Raw genomic sequence first — 19,309 nt, 5'->3', positions numbered from 1 at the left:
TGGTTTTTTTATAAAATAGAGTACTACTCAGCCATAAAGAACCAGAAACTAGAGACATTTATACCTAATTGGGTGCATATTGAGGCCATCCTCTTTCATGAAATAAATTGGACACACATATGTCAATACCAAATAGTTTCTCTGGTGTGAGAAACTGAAAGTGTAAATAAGGATTAAAATGATTAAAATAAATAACTGATAATTTGAAATAGGAAGAAAAGGTCTAAAATGGTAGGGAAAGTGGGAGGGGAAGGGGAAAGGAAAAATTATGAGAAAAAGAAAAAATGGAAACAAAGTCTTTGTAAATAGGGAAGGGTGGAGGGGGTGAAGGGAGGGCTAGGAATGGGGACAAAATAAGAACCAAGATACATCATGTACAGGTACAAACACCCAGTAATAAATGGAAATGAATCGTATACCTGAAATGTACCAATAAAAGAACTTAAGCCAAAAAAAAAAAAGACTGAGGAAGCTTAGACAAAATCACCTCAGAAAGGGAAACCTCAATCTGAGGCCAGAGTCGCATGGTCCCTTCACAGCTAAGGGAAGGTTTGGGAAGTGAAAGGACACAAGGGAGCATCTCAGGGCAGCACCAGCCTGGAAGAGGAGGAAAATCAGGTGTTGGCGAAACCAATACTACCAGAGCTGAGTGTGGTGGTATGTACACCTTTCATCCTGGCACTCTGAGGGGCTAAGGCAGGAGAATCTCAAATTCAAGTCCTACTTGGCCAACCTACTGACGTAGTGAGACCTTGTTACAAAATAAGAAATAAAGAATGGAGATGTAGCTCAGTGTGAAAGCCCTGAGTTCAACCCCCAGGGCCCCAGAAAACAAAAAACTAGGCTAAGGGACATACCAACTCAGCATCCACCACCACACTCTCCATTAAAGAAAAGCACATCCAAAATGGAGTACTACTCAGGCATAAAGAATGAGAAATTAGAGACATATACAGCTAAATGGATGCACACAGAGGCAATTCTCTTACGTGAAATAAATAGGATATATATGTATAAATACAAATAGTTTCTCTGGTGTGAGACACTGAAAATGTAAATAAGGACTAAAAGGTAAAATAGATAATGTGATATAGTAAGAAAAGGGTCAAAGGGAAAATGGGAGGGGTAGGGGAAAGGAAAGAAGGGAATGGAATTAACGTGAGAAAATGAAAAAAACAGAAGCAAAGTCTTTCTAAATAGGGAGGGGTGGAGGGGCTGAAGGGAGGCCAGGGGAATGGGGAAATAAATAAGAACCAAGATAGAGCATATAAAGGTACAAATTCCCAATGATGAATGTCATTATACTGTATACCTAAAATGTACCAATAAAAGTAATAATATAATAAAAAATAATATAAAGAAAAGCACCTCCAATTAACAGAGAAAATCTCTTTGACCTAGAATATCCATCTACAGAATGTCTAGCAGCAGAAAAAGTCAGACTCCATACACAGCTACTAAGACACAAATCAAAGGATTTCAGCTGATGAAAATTCTTCCTGTCCCCCCAAATACAAGCATGAAGCAGAATACAACCAAAACTCAATATTCTTATTCCAATTGAATCTCTTCAAAATAAAATCAAATAAAAATACCTAATCAGAAATAAATAAAAGAAATAGACCAAAAAGGGGATAAAATGACAGCTGGTATGTGAGCAATTAATTACCTAGCATGCATGAGGCCCCAGGTTCAATCCCAGTAGAAACAAAAATAAAACAAAAAAACCTTAATAAGAAAAAAATCCAATAAAAAATTGGCAAACCATTTGAACAGATGTACCAACAAAGATATATGGATGGCAAATAAGCACATGAAAACATGCTCAACCTCACTAGTAATTAGGGAATGAAAGTCAAAACCACAATGAGATACCACCACATAATTACTACAAAAGCTAAAAAATGTTTTTCCAAAAAATGTGATAATACCAAGTACTGGGAGGATGTAGACTACTGGAAACTCTCATATTTTGCAGAGAATGTAAAATGGTATAGGCACACAGACACAGGTAGCCAGGTACAAACTAACCATAATTACGAACAAGTGGAATTAACCAACCGTCCATCTACTGGGGAACTGAGTAACACGGGTTCAACAGAACACCATTCAGCAAAGGAGGGGTAGACTTCTGCAATGTGCAGTAGTACAGAGGAATCCCAAATGCATGAGGCTACTGTACAATTCCATGCCTACAACATCTGGAAAAAGTACAACTACGGGAATGGAAAACAGATTAACAGCCAGTGGAAAAGAGTGATACAGATACCATGTGTTGGTATAGTGTTGTGTAGGGTAGTGTGGGTGCGCTCCAAGTGTGACCAGAGACACAGAGACAGAGGAAGGAATGTGACTGAGTGAGGCCTCCACCTGAGCTTTTGGCCGACGAGATTCCAGTCGGAATCTCGATTCCTTCCTTCATAGGAAGGTAGATGGTGTCAGGTAATTTCAGTTTGATTAAAGCGTCCCATAAGTCAGCCTGGCCTTAAACAAACATTCCATGATTCTGAGTGCCTGGAACACAGGGCCCTTACGAGAGTAAAGTGAGCAGATGTATACAGAGCACTCGGACAAAGTAATAGACACAGGAAGTACTTACTACTTGCATGGTCACCCACAGTGGAACTGCTCACCTGAGTAAAAGTAAGGGTCCCAGGAAGTCCAGTTGTTCTCTCTTTCCATCCTCCACAAATTGACTGATTTTACTACTTCAAGTATTAGTGAACTATGCCACAGGACTATACACATACCAATATACCTTAAGCTAACTTAAAACTCAAAGGATTTTTGGAATCCACAAATTTTACACAAAATTCCAATTGTTGTTGGCTACTAGGTAAGGATGACTTCAATGAACTTTGCTTTTTTTTTTCTATTTACCAAATGCCTCTTTTGCCCATGGCTTGGCTCCTATCCTCTAGATAATCTGAATGAATAAACGCAAATGAATTTGAGATTTCATCCTCAAATCTGTTATGGCTTTTCTATTCCCTTTCTTTCTTTTTTTTTTTCTTTTGGTACCGGGGATCAAACTCGGGACCTTGCACTTGCGAGGCAGGCGGTGGAACCACTGAGCTAAACTCCCGGCCCCATGTTATGGCTTTTCTAGAGACACATGATTGGGAGACCAGTGATACTGACCAGTAGAAAATGTGGGCATCCTGAATGTCCAAGAATAACCGCTCAGCTTCACATACTGATGTATCCTAGAATCTTCTCTCAAATCCCACACAACAACAGAGCCATGCACAGTTCCAGCAAACAGCAGAAATGCTTTAAAAGGGCTAAAGCAGCAACATGTAACCTAAAAAGAAAAACAGACAGCAGATGACTGGAGCATATGAGGCTGTGTTCACAGAAGCTCAGCTTACTGACTACAGCCTGTGGCACCTTTCACTTTACCCTGAGGGATGCTCCATAAAATCTTTACTCCAGGAAGCTGTGGGGTGGAGTAAGTAGAACATAGACTTTTGCACATAAATCAGACTTATTAACTCGTCTGGGTGTTGGTTTCCTCAAATATAAAGGAGGGGTAACAAATTCACCCTGTAGGATTGTGATCACAAACATAAGGTGTCTGGCACACATCTGAGTACACAAAATGTTCCATTATCCCTTCCATTCATCTCCAAATGAAAATTTCATGCTTTGTCATTTTATTTATATCTTGTACTGGAAAAAGGTTTTATATTCAAGCCCCTAAACTAGCACCTGTTCAAGTTCTTCTTTGTGGCTTTGAGAGAAGCAGTGGTGTTGAGGTCAACATGTAAATGGGGTGTTTTCCCAATCAAGTGGAAGAAACATGAAGGGTAGCTCTCCCATGGGGTCTGTCAGTAACTCCAAGCCAGAGACATGCAAAGGTGTGCATGTGTGTGCACGCGGGGGTGCTCTGAGTAAGTCATAGAGCATTTTAAACCCTTCTAAGAAATCGCACAGTTTTCAAAATCTCTAAATATCCAGGACCCAAACAATGCAAGCCAGAAAAGGACACTTCTAGGACCTCAGAGCTACGCTCAGGTACGTGGATGTTTTTACTGAGCCCATAACTACATTTATTTTCTATTCTCAACTGCCCCATGATAATCTCAGTCTGAATCGATCCTTTGAACCAAGAATTTCTAGAGTCAAGGCAAACACACCGGTGTATCTTGTCACACTTGTAGCACAGCTGAGGGAGCTATGAGGCAGGCCCTGGCCTTTACCATTTTGCTGTTCTCGGCTATCCCTGTGTTCTATCTTCTGTGCCTCCACTGTCCACCCCCCTCCTTGCCACTCAGCAAACCCACACTTCTCCCGAGTGTACCTTGGACTCACATATCAGAACCTTCTGGGGCCCTGAAGGCTGCCAGATATCCCACACGCAAAGGATGTATCTGTGGTCCAGTGGCTGGGCAAATGCCTTTCCAGGTAAATCATGGACAGAGACCACTGTCTGTCTCTGAACTTGAGAGGCATGCAAGCAGGATACTTTCCGATCTGGAGATAAGAAAAATAATTTTGCATTTTAGTGATCTGCCAGATTCTATGTAAAATTAATACATTTCAGAATACTGAAATAAATCTCAAGTTAATGAATAGACAAACCTGATCCTTCCAAAACTGAAACAATGAAATCTGGGTTTTGATGAAAGGCTACAGCCTGTACCTGAGCGGTCTGTCCGAGCCAACACTGCAATCTGCTGAAGAGAAATCAGCTTTGGTGGAGCGCAGCCAGGGCAGAGTGCTTCCTCCTGTCTGCCAACAACTCCCAACTCCCAAGGAACCAGGTTGCCTGTGCCCAGGTCTGCCTGTGTTCTGGGGCAGAACCTCATGGTGGGCAACACTGGGAATGGCCGGAAGCAGCCCTTCTGCCTCAGCAGTGTTGGGACACCTCTATTGGGCACCTCAGAGCTCTTTAGCTTTCAGGGTTCCATGCAGCAAACAGCTGTGTTTCAGTGCTAGAGACAAGTGAGCCTCTCTCTAGACATGACTCGGTTCTAGTGAGTGATTGGTGGCATTGGCCTCACCCAACAGTCCCCACAAGTCAGCAAAAGACACAGATAAAAGTGAAGAAATACAGAGATATTAAGTAAGAGTCTGGCAAGAACTTTATAGTCAAAGAAGAACTAGACAGTACTGCTGGGAGGTACTTGAACCCAGAAAACTGCACAGGATCACCCACCATGCACATACCACAAACACCCACCAGCGCCTCAGCTCACTGCATGGGCGACCCTCTCCTTCCACACCCAGGGTCAAAGGTCCCCTTGCCATATTCACACTGCAGACTCAGGGCCACCTCCACAGCAAACTTCAGCCCCCTCAGCAAAGGGACACAGTAGTTGTGTGCTTCTTAACCACTTAACATGAGCAAAAGCTACCACATGTACTACCTTTCTATTCTTACGACACACTGACAAAGTTTTCTGAGTGCTGAGCTCTGACCCATTTCCCCATGAGTTCTCTGGGTTTTACTGGAAAATTTCCAAGATATGATGATTTTTAGGAACACAGGCACTATGTTTTAGCAGATCTGACATTTGGAAGGCCAGCAGGAGCTCTGACCTGCTGTCTCCACTCTAACCTCATCTTCTGTGGATCTCCTTGGCTCTATGAGACACAGGAGTGCCCAGGCCTCATGCTCTGTTCAGGAAGCTCCCCAATCTCTTCAGAACGCACTCTCCTTCTGGTTACTACCCATCACGAGGCCTTCTGTACCAGACACTGTCCTCATTTTTCTCCTTAGGACTTATCCCTTTCTAATTTATCACATATTTCACTTATTTAGCCAGTTTGTAACCAACCTATTTGACCCACCAAAATAAAAGTTCCAGGAGGACAAAGTTTCTGCCTGTCCTATTCAGTGGTGCCTAGGATACAAAAGACACTGTGTGTGGAATGAATGAATGAGTGAACAGACCATCACAAGTGTGCCTGCTGTGACACATTCTAAAAGTGATGATGGGGATGGGCAGATTCTGTGAGGTCTGACATGTCACTATGTTTGATCAAAGATCAAGGCATTCTGTGAGTCAAGGGCTGAGTTCACAAAGATGAGACCATTTACTCTGTCAGGTCCCTCTCTTCCGAACCTCATTTTCCTTCTGTTATTTCAATATTTATTTTACTAAAACACAAAAATAAGCAACAAGAAAAACTTCCACTCCCTTTGCATGTGGTTAGTCTTTTAAGAACAGACATATATTAATTTTTGAAGGATTCTACAGACATGTATAACTAACATTTTTTGATATTGGCGACCATTCCACTCTGCATCATCTCCTGGAGATTAGAGCAGCTTCCCTTCTGCTCCTTTGTGTGTAGGGGGTGGGGTATGGTCAGTGCACCAAATACTACACACGCAATGGATTACTTTTTTCCTAACAGGACAACTCTTTTGTTTAAGATAAAGAAAATATTTTTAAAGAGTATGAAGATTTAAATTAACAGTGACATTTTTGTTAATGTAAAAGGACAGAGAAACACGCATTAATCTGTCTCTAAATAGCAGGAGGGATAGAAGAAATGCTACAAAAAGTAGCACCAGGTACTCTGGCTTCACACGTCACCAGGAGCATATCTGTACCCTAACCTGTAAAAGAGAAACCAACTTCTGGCCTCGCCCCTTCCTGTCACATTTTTACACACACAAGTGCCATAATGGCCATAACATACCTTGCTAGCCACTTTTCTCAAAGGTCAACATGTTATTTTTAGCTACAGAAACTTAAATCTAATCTTACAAAGACCTAATCTTTACAGGTTTTTAACTAATTTACATAATTACATGCAAGTATTCTTTATGTTTGATATCATATGCTCCATTTACCATTTTTTGTTTTATAACTGTGGATAAACTTAAAAATCTAAGTATATTTATGTTAAACCTGAAGCATCCTCCTCACATGTCTAACTAATAAGACAATTTTGACCTAAACACTCCCATGCTGCTCCATTTCCTCTATTCTATTTCAAGAAATCAAAAGCAGCTGAGTAACTGTGAGGAAAAAGATTATAGGATTTAAACCAACTATAGACAACTTTAGTTTTCAGCATTTAAATAATTTCACTACTTGAAATTACTGTAACTCTTCTTCTAATCAACTTTCAAGCATTTAACACATGTTAAAATAAAAAACCTAACCACTCACTTTTCAGTTATAAAGAAACTGGATCTCCCTGTTTTATATACAGTAAACCATATCACATTAAAATAGAATGCAATATTAAAGTTACTATTTCAAAATAAATGTCTAGTAATTAGAATTAAAGCCATGTTCCACAAAGGCCTCTTACTCTGAAGGAATGGCAGGCCAGTGTTCAACTGGGAGGCACTGTCACTGATAGGCAGGGTGTGGTCTTGAGCCCTGAGCTTGCAGGTGGGCTCAGCAGCCAAACGATCCTCTTCAAGCAAAATGGCAATCACCTTTCAAAGACAAGTGAGTATTCTTTTGTAAATACAGTAAATTAACAACCTGTATGGGCCAGGGATTTAGCTCAGTGGTTCCCTGCCTGCTGTGCAAGCTCAAGGGCCCAAGTTTGATCCCCAGTATCAAAAAAAAAAAAAAAAATCTGTTATCTTGTATTTAAAAAAATCACCTTTTCATCTTATCCATTTTTACAAATAAATGCTTGGCTCCACCACATCATACAAACTTAAAAAATAGGGGCTGGGAAATAAATACATGAAAAAATGTTCAACATCACTGGTCATTCAAGAGATGCAAATGAAAACAACGCTGAGATTCCACTTCACTCCAGAAAGAATGGCTGCTATCATGAAATCAACCAATAACAAATGCTGGCGGGGCTGGGGGAAAGAGGAACCCTGCTCCACTGCTCCTGGGAGTGTAGACTGGTGCAAGCACTGTGGAAATCAGTATGGAGATACCTCAAAGAACTAGGACTGGAAGTCCCATTTGACCCCACTATTCCACTGCTGGGGATCTTCCAAAAAGAATTTAAAAAATCATACCACAGTGATATATGTGTACCCATGTTCATATCAGCATAGTCTATAATAGCTAAAACTTGGAAGCAGCCCATTTGCCCATCAACTGGAGACTGGATAAAGAAAATGTGGCTTTTTTATAAAATAGAGTACTACTCAGCCATAAAAAATGAGAAATTAGAGACATTTATAGCTAAGTGGATGCACATTGAGGCAATACTCTTAAGTGAAATAAATAGGACACACATGTGTAAATACCGAATAGTTTCTCTGGTGTGAGAAACTGAAAGTGTAAATAAGGACTAAACCTATAATTGGTAATGTGAAATAGGAAGAAAAGGGGCAAAGGGGAAGGAAGTGGGAGGGCTAGGGGAAAGGATAGAAGGGAATGGTATTAATATGAGAAAATGGAAAAATAGGAACAAAATCTTTGTAAATAGGGAGAAATGGAGGGGTTGAAGGGAGGGCTGGGCAAGGGTGAAAAATAAGAACCAAGAGAGACTATGTAAAGGTGCAAATTTCCAATGATGAATGTCATTATATTGTATACCTAAAATGTACCAATGATTAGAATGAATAATCGATAATGTAAAATAGGAAGAAAAGGTCCAAAGGGGTAGGGGTAGTGGGAGGGGGAGGGGAAAGGAAAGAAGGGAAAGGAAAAATGATGAGAAATGGAAAAAATGGAAATAAAGTCTTTGTAAATAGGGAAGGGTGGAGGGCATGAAGGGAGGGCTAGGAATGGGGAAAAAATAAGAACCAAGATGCATTATGTAAAGGTACAATTCCCAATGAGAAATGTAATTGTGTTGTATACCTACAATGTACCAATAAAAGAATTTAATACAAAAAAAAAAAAAATAGGGGCTGGGGATTGAATTGGATCCCTGGCACCAAAAAAAAAAAAAAAAAAAAGTATGATCCTAGAGCCACCCCCAGCACCAAGGAGGAGCTTTCCAGGCTGCCATACCACAGCCCTGAGCACCCCCAGAGCTGAAGAGGAGCCTACCAGGATGCCATATCTCTGCACCCAGCAACAAGGAGGAGCCTTCCAGGCCACCGTACCACCACCCTCAGTGTTGAGCAGCAGAGCCACCCCCAGCACTGGAAAGGTAAGCCTCACGGGTGCTAGCAGAACCTTTGAAATGAGAAGGCATGGAAACAAGTCTCAAAACCAGACATCAGATCACCTGAAGCAACCCCAAAGGGAAACAAGATGGAATACTCTGATACTTAACCACCTGGACTCCCTGAACTGGCAACAAAAGAGGATCTGGAAAAAATAAAATCAGAAATAATTTCTCAGATAACAGCAGAGATTGCACCCATAGTGAAAAACATGATTAATAAATGTAGAGAGGGCACAGATAAGAAAAATAGAGGAGATGAGAGACATGATGGAATTCCAACATAGGAAACAAATGGAATCCATAAAACAGATGCAAATAGATTTCCAGGAGATTAAAAACTTCATTCAAAGTCTATGCAACAGAATGAGCCACTGGGAGTACAGAATTTCAGATACAGAAGATAAGATTGCATTAGTGACCAGGAAAAGAAAAATTGCTTCAGAATTGTAAGGGACCAAGAGAAATCAATCCAGCAGCTGCTAGATGATGCAAAGAAGAATAACATAAGACTGATCGAAGTCAATGAAGAAACAGGAGAGAGTGCAGATGACATGAAAAAACTGTTCACAGAAGTGATGGCAGAAAATTTCCCAAGCAGGGGAAAAGAACTTGACATACAGATAAGTGAGGTATGCTGGACTCCAACTAGCCTTGATCAAAAAAAAAATCTACACATAGGCATATAATAGTTAGGATTCCAGAAATCCAACAGAAGAACAAAATTCTACAAGCAGTTAAAGAAACAAATCACATACAAAGCAAACCCCATCTGAATCACAGCAGACTTCTCAATGCAAACCCTCAAGGCAAGAAGAGCTTAGAGTGACATATTCCAAGTCCTAAAGGAAAACAGCCTCCAACCCAGATTGATGTACCCTGCAAAACTATCTTTCAAAATTGATGGAGAAAGAAGATACTTTCATAACACAGAGCATCTTAGGAAATTCATGAATACCAAACCAGCACTCCAAAAAATTACAGACAATATGCTAGGAAAAGACAATGAGGATCACAACCCCAGGAAGCCCAGTAGAATGAATCTGTCAGGCGCAACAAGAAATTAAATGTAAAGGAGGAGACTCCAACAAAAAGAAAAAGTCATGATAATGATAAGTCAATATGCATGAGCTATAACCATCAATGTTAATGGTCTGAATTCACCAATCAAAAGAAATAGACTGGCAAAACAGGTCAAGAAGCAAGATCCAACAATATGCTGTATTTAAGAAACACACTTAATTGAAAAAGAAACTTATAGACTGAACGTTAAAGGGTGGAAAACAATACTCCATGTGACAGGAACCCCCAAAAAAGCAGGAGTAGCTATCCTCTTTGCAGATCAAGTGGATTTCAAACCAACATTGATTAAGAGAGACAAAGAAGGACACTACATCCTTGTAAAGGGAACAATCCAACAGGAAGATATGAGAATCATAAATATCTATGCACCAAACACTAGTGCACCCAACTATATAAAACAAATACTAACGGACATGAAAAATCAAATAAGCACTAATACAATAGTAGTGGGGGACCTCAATACCCCACTGTCACAAATAGATCAACTAGATGAAAAATAAGCAACAAAATACTAGAACTCAATCAAATTCTTGAACAAATGAACTTAACAGATGTTTACAGAGTCTTCCATCCCACAAAATCAGAATACACATTCTTTTCAGCTGCACATGGGTTGTTCTCCAAAATGGACCGCACACTCACTCACAGAACATGTTTAAGCAAGTGCAAAGGAACTGACATTATCCCCTGTACATTATCAGACCATAGTGTGATGAAATTGGAGGTCAATAGCAAAAGAAACCACAAAAATTACTTAATCACATGGAAATGGAACAACACACTTCTGAATAACCAATGGGTCACAGAGGAAATTAAAGAAGAAATCAGACAGTTGCTTCAATTAAATGACAATGACAACACAACTTATCAGAATCTATGGGACACAATGAAAGGTGTCTTACAAGGGAAATTCATAGCAGTGAATACGCATATTAGGAAAACAGAGTGAGCCCAATTAAACAACCTGATGGTGAACCTCAAGCTTCTAGAAAAAGAAGAACAGGACAACCCCAAAGCTTATACAAGGGAGGAAATTATAAAGATCAGAGCAGAAATGAATGCAATGGAGACTAAGAGAATGACACAAAAAATCAAGGAAGCCAAGAGTTGGTTCTTCAAAAGAATCAATAAAACTGACAAACCCTTAGCCAACCTTCTCAAAAAAAGGAAAGAAAAGGCCCAAATCCATGTAATCAGGAATAAAAAGTGTGAAAATACAATTGACACAGCAGAAATCCAGAGGATCATCAATACCTACTTCCAGAACCTACATGCCAATAAGATGGAAAACACAGAAGAAATGGACAGATTCCTAGATACATATGAATTACCAAGGGTGAATGAAGAAGACCTAAAAATTCTAAACAACCCAATATGAATCACTGAAATTGAAAACATAATTAAAAACTTATCAACTGAGAAAAGCCCGGGCCCTGATGGCTTCACTGCTGAATAACTCTTCAATGAAATTGAAAGGGAAGCAATACTCCCAAGTTCATTCCTGGAAGCAAGCATCACCTTGATCCCCAAAGCAGAGAAAGACCCAACCAAAAAGGAGAACTATAGGCCAATTTCACTAATGAACATAGATGCAAAAATCCTTAATAAGATACTGGCAAATACAATGCAAAAGATCATCAAGAAGATCATACACCCTGATCAAGTGGGATTCATCCCAGGGATGCAGGGATGGTTCAACATACGCAAATCAATCAATGTAATATGCTATATCAATAGAGCCAAGGACAAAAACCATATGATTATCTCCATAGATGCAGAAAAAGCATTTGACAAAATCTGACATGCATTTATGATAAAAACTCTACAAAAAATTGGAATAGATGGTCTCTACCTCAAACTGATAGAAGCCATCTATGAAAAACCAACAGCCAATATCATACTAAATGGTCAAAAACTGAAATCCTTCACACTCAAATCAGGAACAAGACAAGGATGTCCACTATCACCACTCTTGTTCAATATAGTCTGGAAACATTAGCCACAGAAATTAGACAAGAGAAAGAAATAAAAGGAATAAAGATAGGAAATGGAGAAGTCAAATTGTCATTATTTGCAGATGACATGATACTCTATATAGAAGACCCCAAGAACTCCACCAAAAGTCTTCTAGGCTTAATAACCAAATTCAGTCAAGTAGCTGGTTACAAGGTCAACACACAAAAATCAATAGCTTTCCTCTACACAAATGACAGACTCACTGAGAGAAAAATACGGCAAATGATTCCTTTCACAGTAGCATCCAAAAAACTGAAATACCTAGGAATCATCCTAATGAAAGAAATCAAAGACCTCTTCCCTGAAAACTATAGCACTCTGAAAAGAGAGATTGAAGATGATATCAGAAAATGGACAGACATCCCCTGCTCCTGGGTAGGAAGGATTATTATAGTGAAAATGGTCATACTTCCAAAACTGCTATATAGATTCAATGCAATTCCAATTGAGATCCCAGCAGCATACTTCATGGACCTTGAGAAACAAATCCAAAAATTCATTTGGAACAAGAAGAGACCCAGAATAGCAAAAGCAACTCTAGGCAATAGAGACATGGCAGGAGGTATCACAATCCCCAAACTGAAACTATACTACAAAGCTACTGTGATAAATACAGCATGGTACTGGCAAAGAAACAGACCTGAGGACCAGTGGAACAGATTAGAAGATGCAGAAACAACTCCAGACACACTCAGCCATCTCATCTTTGATAAAGGAGCCAAACACCCTCACTGGAGGAAAGATAGCTTCTTTAATAAATGGTGCTGGAAAAATTGGGCTTCAACTTGCCAAAGATTAAAACTAGACCTATATCTCTCACCATGCACTAAACTAAAATCAACATGGATTAAATATTTAAATATTAAAATAGAAACTCTGAACCAGTTGGAACAGAGGGTAGGTAGAACCCTTGAAGACATTAGTGTAGGAAAAGATTTTATGAACAAAACCTCAGTTGCCCGTGAACTAGCACAAACAATCAACAAATGGGATCTCTTCTTATTAAAAAGTTTCTGCACACAAAGAGAAACCACCATCAGTGTGAAGAGACAACCCACATTGTGGGAAAAAATCTTCACCTGCTGTTCCTCAGACAAAGGTCTACTATCTCGAATCTATAAAGAAGTTAAAAATATGAGACCTCCCAAATTTAAAGACCCAATCCGAAAATGGGCATCTGAAATGAACAGACATTTCTCAGACAAAGAAGTAGAAATAGCAAATAAATACATGAAACAATGTTTCACATCACTGGTCATTCGAGAGATGCAGATGAAAACAATGCTGAGATTCCACCTCACTCCAGAAAGAATGGCTGCTATCAAGAAATCAACCAATAACAAATGTTGGTGGGGCTGTGGGGAAAGAGGAACCCTGCTCCACTGCTGGTGGGAGTGTAGACTGGTGCAAGCACTGTGGAAATCAGCATGGAAATACCCGCAAGAACTAGGACTGGAAGTCCCATTTGACCCAGCTATTCCCCTGCTGGGGATCTTCCCCAAAGAATTAAAAGAATGATACCACAGTGATATATGTGCACCCATGTTCATAGCAGCACAGTTTGCAACAGCTAAAACTTGGAAACAGCCCAAATGCCCATCAACTGGAGACTGGATCAAGAAAATGTGTTTTTTTTATAAAATGGAATACCACTCAGCCATAAAAAATGAGAAATTAGAGACATTTATTGCTAAATGGAGGTGTACTCAGGCGATACTCTTAAGTGAAATAAACAGGACACAAATGTGTAAATACTGAATAGTTTCTCTAGTGTGAGAAACTGAAAGTATAAATAAGGACTAAAAGGTATAATAGATAATGTGAAATAGGAAGAAAAGGGGCAAAGGGGAAGGGGAAGTGGGAGGGGTAGGGGAAAGGAAAGAAGAGAATGGAATTAATATGAGAAAATGAAAAAATGGAAATAAAATCTTTGTAAACAGGGAGGGATGGAGGGGTTGGAGGGAGGGCGGAGGAATAGGGAAAAAATAAGAATCAAGAGAGAGAGATTACGTAAAGGTATAAATTTCCAATGATGAATGTCATTATACTGTATACCTAAAATGTACCAATAAAATTAATTTTTTAAAAATGCGTGACCCTTTCTAATATTAGAAACTAACAGAAAAAAGATCAATTAAGATAAATGTTGAGAGATTTTCCCACCAGATATACTACTGAAAATCACAGAGAAAGGGCTGAATACCAAACAACATTAAATGAACACAGTACCATACATCAACATCAGATAACCACTACAATCTTTTTCCCTTGGACAAAGTCAGTGTTTGTCATGGCTTATACTGTATCTAGATGTCCCCCTAAAGCCTCATGTACTCACAGATAGGGCTTTTGGGAGGTGGCTGGATTGTAAATGGATGAGTGCATTGATTGGTTTAGCATGGTTTTCAGTGTGGCAAATGGGAAGCCCCACCCCGGGTGTGGGTGGCACCAACCAATAGGCTTGTAGCCAGGATAGAAAGGAAAAGGAAGGTGCCATTGCTGTTTCCCTCTTGCCTGCGATGGACTGTTTCTCCTCTGCCATGCCCCTTTGCCATGCTGCCCCATCTTACAGCCAGCTGACTATAGACTGAAGCCTCGTGCTTGCTTCAGCAGCACATATACTAAAATACAGACTGAAACCTCTATAAACTGTGAGCTAAAATAAACACTTCCTCCATTAACTTGTGGTTGCTGGGTATTTTGTCAAAGCAGCAAGAAAGTAACTAAGACAGTTTTAAATCATTACAATTGTAATAAAGGGCTCATCCCCTTAGGGCTTGCAAGGGAAAGGGAGAGGATTTGAGGACTGACAGAAATAGTGAGAGGCAATTGGGGTATAATTAGTGAAGACTGACAGGAATGGTATGTGGCGGGCCAGGCATGCTCAGTGAGGATGGACAGGAATGATGTTAAGGAAGACATTCCTATAGTATGAATATAGAACTGTGAAGTCAGGGATAGCCCCAGGCTGACCAATCTCTGTCTACATCTCATTTGCATTCATTTCATTTTCCCTCTTCCCATTTCATTGTACCCAACTGCTGTCTTAGTTCCTAAAAACTCACACTAAAACAGAATCTGAGGATGGAAAATTATGTGAAGTCTAATCACATTTTTAAACCACAGATTCTTATATAAAAATGGCATTGAGCAAAGTAACTAGGTTTTCAGAGCTAACTCGGATAAACAAGCTTCATACAAGTCTAACTCTGACAAGCAGGCATAATATAACTCATGTCAAGGTTTAACAATGTTATGCTGTTTATTTCTGCTTTATATTTAAATTTTGAGCTTACATAGAAAAATGTTTGAGATAACTGAGGAAATGTGAACATTTACTTCAAATTTTAATATATTAGAACTTATTAGTAATAACGCTTCTATAGATTTGTTTAGAGATTTATAGTGAATACTTACAGAGGAAAAGTTATGATGATTTGGATTAATTTCAAAATAATTGATCACATGTAAGGGTGGCTAGGGGGAGGTGAGGAAGGTTTCAAATAAGACAAACTGGCCGTGAAGCGATAAGTACTGTGGATTCGCCAGACTATTTCCCTTACTTTGTGTGAATTTGAAAGTTTCTATCATCCATTTTTAAAATCGTGAATTTATTATTTTCAAATACCTACATTTATGCTTACTTTGTGAACAATATGTTTGGGTTTTAGTGTATAGTTATTTTTAAATATAAGAAATTAATATTGGGCTGGGGATTTAGCTCAGTTGTTCCGCCGCCTGCCTCGCAAGTGCAAAGTCCCAAGTTTGATCCCCAGTACCAGGAAAAAAAAGAAATTAATATTAAATAATAGAACCTAAAAACATACTTCCAGCAATACATAGTTCCCAGGTCATTTTGCATACAAGGGCTTATGAATGAATGTACCATTGATAATTTGTAAGAAAATAATACCTGAAAATGAATAACTGACTCTAATTTATCTAAGCTGTAAATTCTCCAAGATTTCAGTAGTTCCTATGCTTCTACATATATTGAAATCTTTAAGCACTTACACATAGAATAGACTATACAACATAAAGTATACCTGACAGGCCACCCGGAGAAAGTTAGTTAACCTTGGAGTATCAATTTTTGGTACAACTGAAGCATCAGATGTTTCTCTTTTTTCACTACCTAAAAAAAATAGATTACACAGAATCAACAAAGTTGACTTTAAAGTAGTTGTGTTGTTCACATCTTAGAGTTCAAAGAGGTGTTAAAAATGAGAATCAAAGCCAAATGAAAATTGAAGCTGGGCATGGGGCATGCCTATCACCTCAGCACTCGGGAGCCAGAGCAGGAGGATCGCCTTGAGTTCAAGACCAGCCTAGGCTACATAGTGAGTTCAAGGCCAGCCTGCTCCCTGTCTCAAAAAAAAAAAAGAAAACAAAATGAAAATTAAGAGTCCTACAAGGAAAAATCAGAAAACTTTGCATTATAGTCTCTAGATCTGAATGATTTTTTTCCAAAAACAACTGCATATCATTTTAGAGAAAGTCTGTAAACTGAATCTTATTCAAATGTCTTTTAAAAAGTAGTTAAAGGAATCAATTCATTCTTGGAAGGCTGAGACAGGAGGATCACTGTGACTTCAAGGCCAGCCTGGGCTACATAGTGAGTTCAAGACCAGCCTCAACTACACAGCAAGACTCTGTCTCAGAAAAAGGAATCAATTCGCTACGTAAGGACCAAATTTAGGCATACAGATTGAGCAGTCCTAATCCAAAATTCCAAAATCTAAAATACTTATTAGTTCCAAGCACTTTGAATTAAGGGACAATCAAACTGTATTACCCTCCTACGGTGAGGCTTACTTGAGGAAAGGGAATAATTCCTTGCCATGTAGAGATAATTTCTCAAGAAAAATAATCGACCAGTAAAGTATTTAACATGTAAATAGCTGCAGAGTAACTAGCAGGTACTTTCAATTGATGGACCTTATTTGTAAACCACACTTTAAAAAATGAAAATTCTATACTGACAAGAACAGACTGTCCCCATCTTAAAAGCAGAGTGTGTTTCACAAGTCCAGGTGTAAGGTGGTTGTTCGGAATGTGGTATCTCTGTATCAATCCTGATCAGGGCCCAGATCCTGCTCCAGGACATTAAAGCCTTCTTATAGCTCTAATGAGCAATCATTGACAAAAGTGAGTTTGTTTCTTTCAAAGAATACTGGGTATTTTCATAGTCTTCTTATGCTCATCACCACATGAGAGAAAGATATAATGGGAAAGAACAAGAAAGGAAATAAAAATAAAACAAAAATGTAAACACAGGTGACATTCAAGACCCAAGGTGTCACCTCCAGACACAATGGCGCCTTCTCCAGGATGCTGTGTCCACACTTCTCTGGTTTCTATGTCTTCAGTTTGAATGTCTCTTTCAACATTATCTTCATTATACTGAACATATGCCTTAAAAACAAAGGTATGGAGAATTAACATTTGGTAATAAAAACAATTATACTTATTTTTTTTTTGCTTAAATTCTTTTATTGGTACATTTTAGGTATACAATACATTTACATGCATCATTGGGTGCTTGTACCTGTACATGATGTATCTTGGTTCTTATTTTTTCCCCATTCCCTGTGCTCCCTTCACCCCCTCAACCCTTCCCTATTTAAAAAGACTTTATTTCCATTTTTTCCTTTTCTCATAATTTTTCCTTTCCCTTCTTTCCTTTCCCCTTCCCCTACAACTTCCCCTCCACCTTTGGACTTTTTCTACCTTTTTCGCATTACTAATTATTCATTTTAGAGTGCACAGGAGGCTTCTGGGCTGCCGTACCACCACTCCCAGTGCACAGGAGGCTTCTGGGCTGCCATAGCACCATTCCCAATGTAGAGGACTCTTCTGGGCCACCGTACCACGGCTCCCAGCGCAGAGGAGGCTCAGGGCTGTGGTACCACTGCTCCCAGCACAGTGGAGGGTTCCAGGCTGTCGTACCACCACTTCCAGCGCAGAGGAGGCTCAGGGCTGTGGTACCACTGCTCCCAGCACAGTGGAGGGTTCCAGGCTGTCGTACCACCACTTCCAGCGCAGAGGAAGTGAGCCACGCGGGCGCCAGCAGCACACACACACCCACACACCCACCCACCCATCCCCAGTCTAAATGAGAAGACATGCAAACAAGTCTCCAAACCAGACTTCCAGATCAACTACAGTAACTCCAACGGCAAACAAGATGGAATACTCTGATATGCAACCACCTGGACTCCCTGAATTGGCAATATAAGAGGATCTGGAAAAAATGAAATCAGAAATAATTTCTCAGATAACAGCAGAGATGGTGCTCACAGTTCAAGACATGATTAATAAATCTAGAGAGGAGCTCAGGAACGTGATGGAATCCCAACATAGGAAACAAATGGAATCCATAAAACAGACGCAAAGAGATTTCCAGGAGATTAAAAACTCCACTGAAAGTCTACACAGAAGAATGGGACAATGTGAGGACAGATTTTCAGATATAGAAGATAAGATTGCAATTAGTGACCAAGAAAAGAAAAATTGTAAGGGACCACGAGAAATCAATTCAGCAGCTGCTAGATGATGCAAACAAGAAAACATAAGACTAACTGGAGTCAATGAAGAAACAGGAGATAGTGCAGATAACATAAAAAAAAATTGTTCACAGAAGTAATCACAGAAAACTTCCCAAGCAGGGGAAAAGGACTTGATATACAGATAAGTGAGGCATATAGGACTCCAAATAGCCTGGATCAAAAAAAAAAAAAATCTGCACATAGGCATATAATTGTTAAGATTCTAGAAGCCCAACAGAAGAACAAAGTTCTACAAGCAGTTAGAGAAAAGAAACAAATCACATACAAAGCAAACCCCACCAGAATCACAGCAGACTTCTCAGTGCAAACCCTCAAGGCAAGAAGAGCTTGGAGTGACATATTTCAAGCCCTAAAGGAAAACAGCCTCCAACCCAGATTGATGTACCCTGCAAAACTATCTTTCAAAATTGATAGAGAAATAAGATACTTTCATGACAAAGAGCACCTTAGGAACTTCATGAATACCAAACCACCACTCCAAAAAATTTTAGACAATACCCTAGGAAAAGATAATGAGGATCACAACCCCAGGAAACCCAGCAGAATGAATCCATCAGGCGCAACAAGAAATTAAATGTAAAGGG

General features: G+C 39.5%; 1 protein-coding gene across 5 annotated transcripts in view; it reads right to left on the bottom strand.

Annotated features, from left to right (window-relative positions):
• The window catches only part of Dync2i1 (dynein 2 intermediate chain 1), an 80,965-nt gene that overhangs the window by 23,504 nt on the left and 38,152 nt on the right, over positions 1 to 19,309 (bottom strand). For all 5 annotated transcript variants that reach the window (XM_004860312.3, XM_087207844.1, XM_021240823.2 and 2 more), the window contains 5 exons: positions 17,460 to 17,571; positions 16,203 to 16,291; positions 7,276 to 7,405; positions 4,304 to 4,476; positions 3,142 to 3,304 (listed from right to left, as the gene is read on the bottom strand). In XM_004860312.3, the coding sequence (XP_004860369.2) occupies positions 3,142 to 3,304; positions 4,304 to 4,476; positions 7,276 to 7,405; positions 16,203 to 16,291; positions 17,460 to 17,571 (667 nt within the window). The remainder of the gene's footprint in view (positions 1 to 3,141; positions 3,305 to 4,303; positions 4,477 to 7,275; positions 7,406 to 16,202; positions 16,292 to 17,459; positions 17,572 to 19,309) is intronic.

This window comes from Heterocephalus glaber, unplaced genomic scaffold (assembly GCF_053883595.1).
Source record: "Heterocephalus glaber isolate CG9 unplaced genomic scaffold, H.glaber_assembly_v1.0 deba00000818, whole genome shotgun sequence".
In the NCBI taxonomy this organism is placed as follows: domain Eukaryota; kingdom Metazoa; phylum Chordata; class Mammalia; order Rodentia; family Bathyergidae; genus Heterocephalus; species Heterocephalus glaber.
The sequence above is the reverse complement of the archived record's forward strand: the minus strand, read 5'-3'. Positions and strand labels throughout refer to the sequence as shown.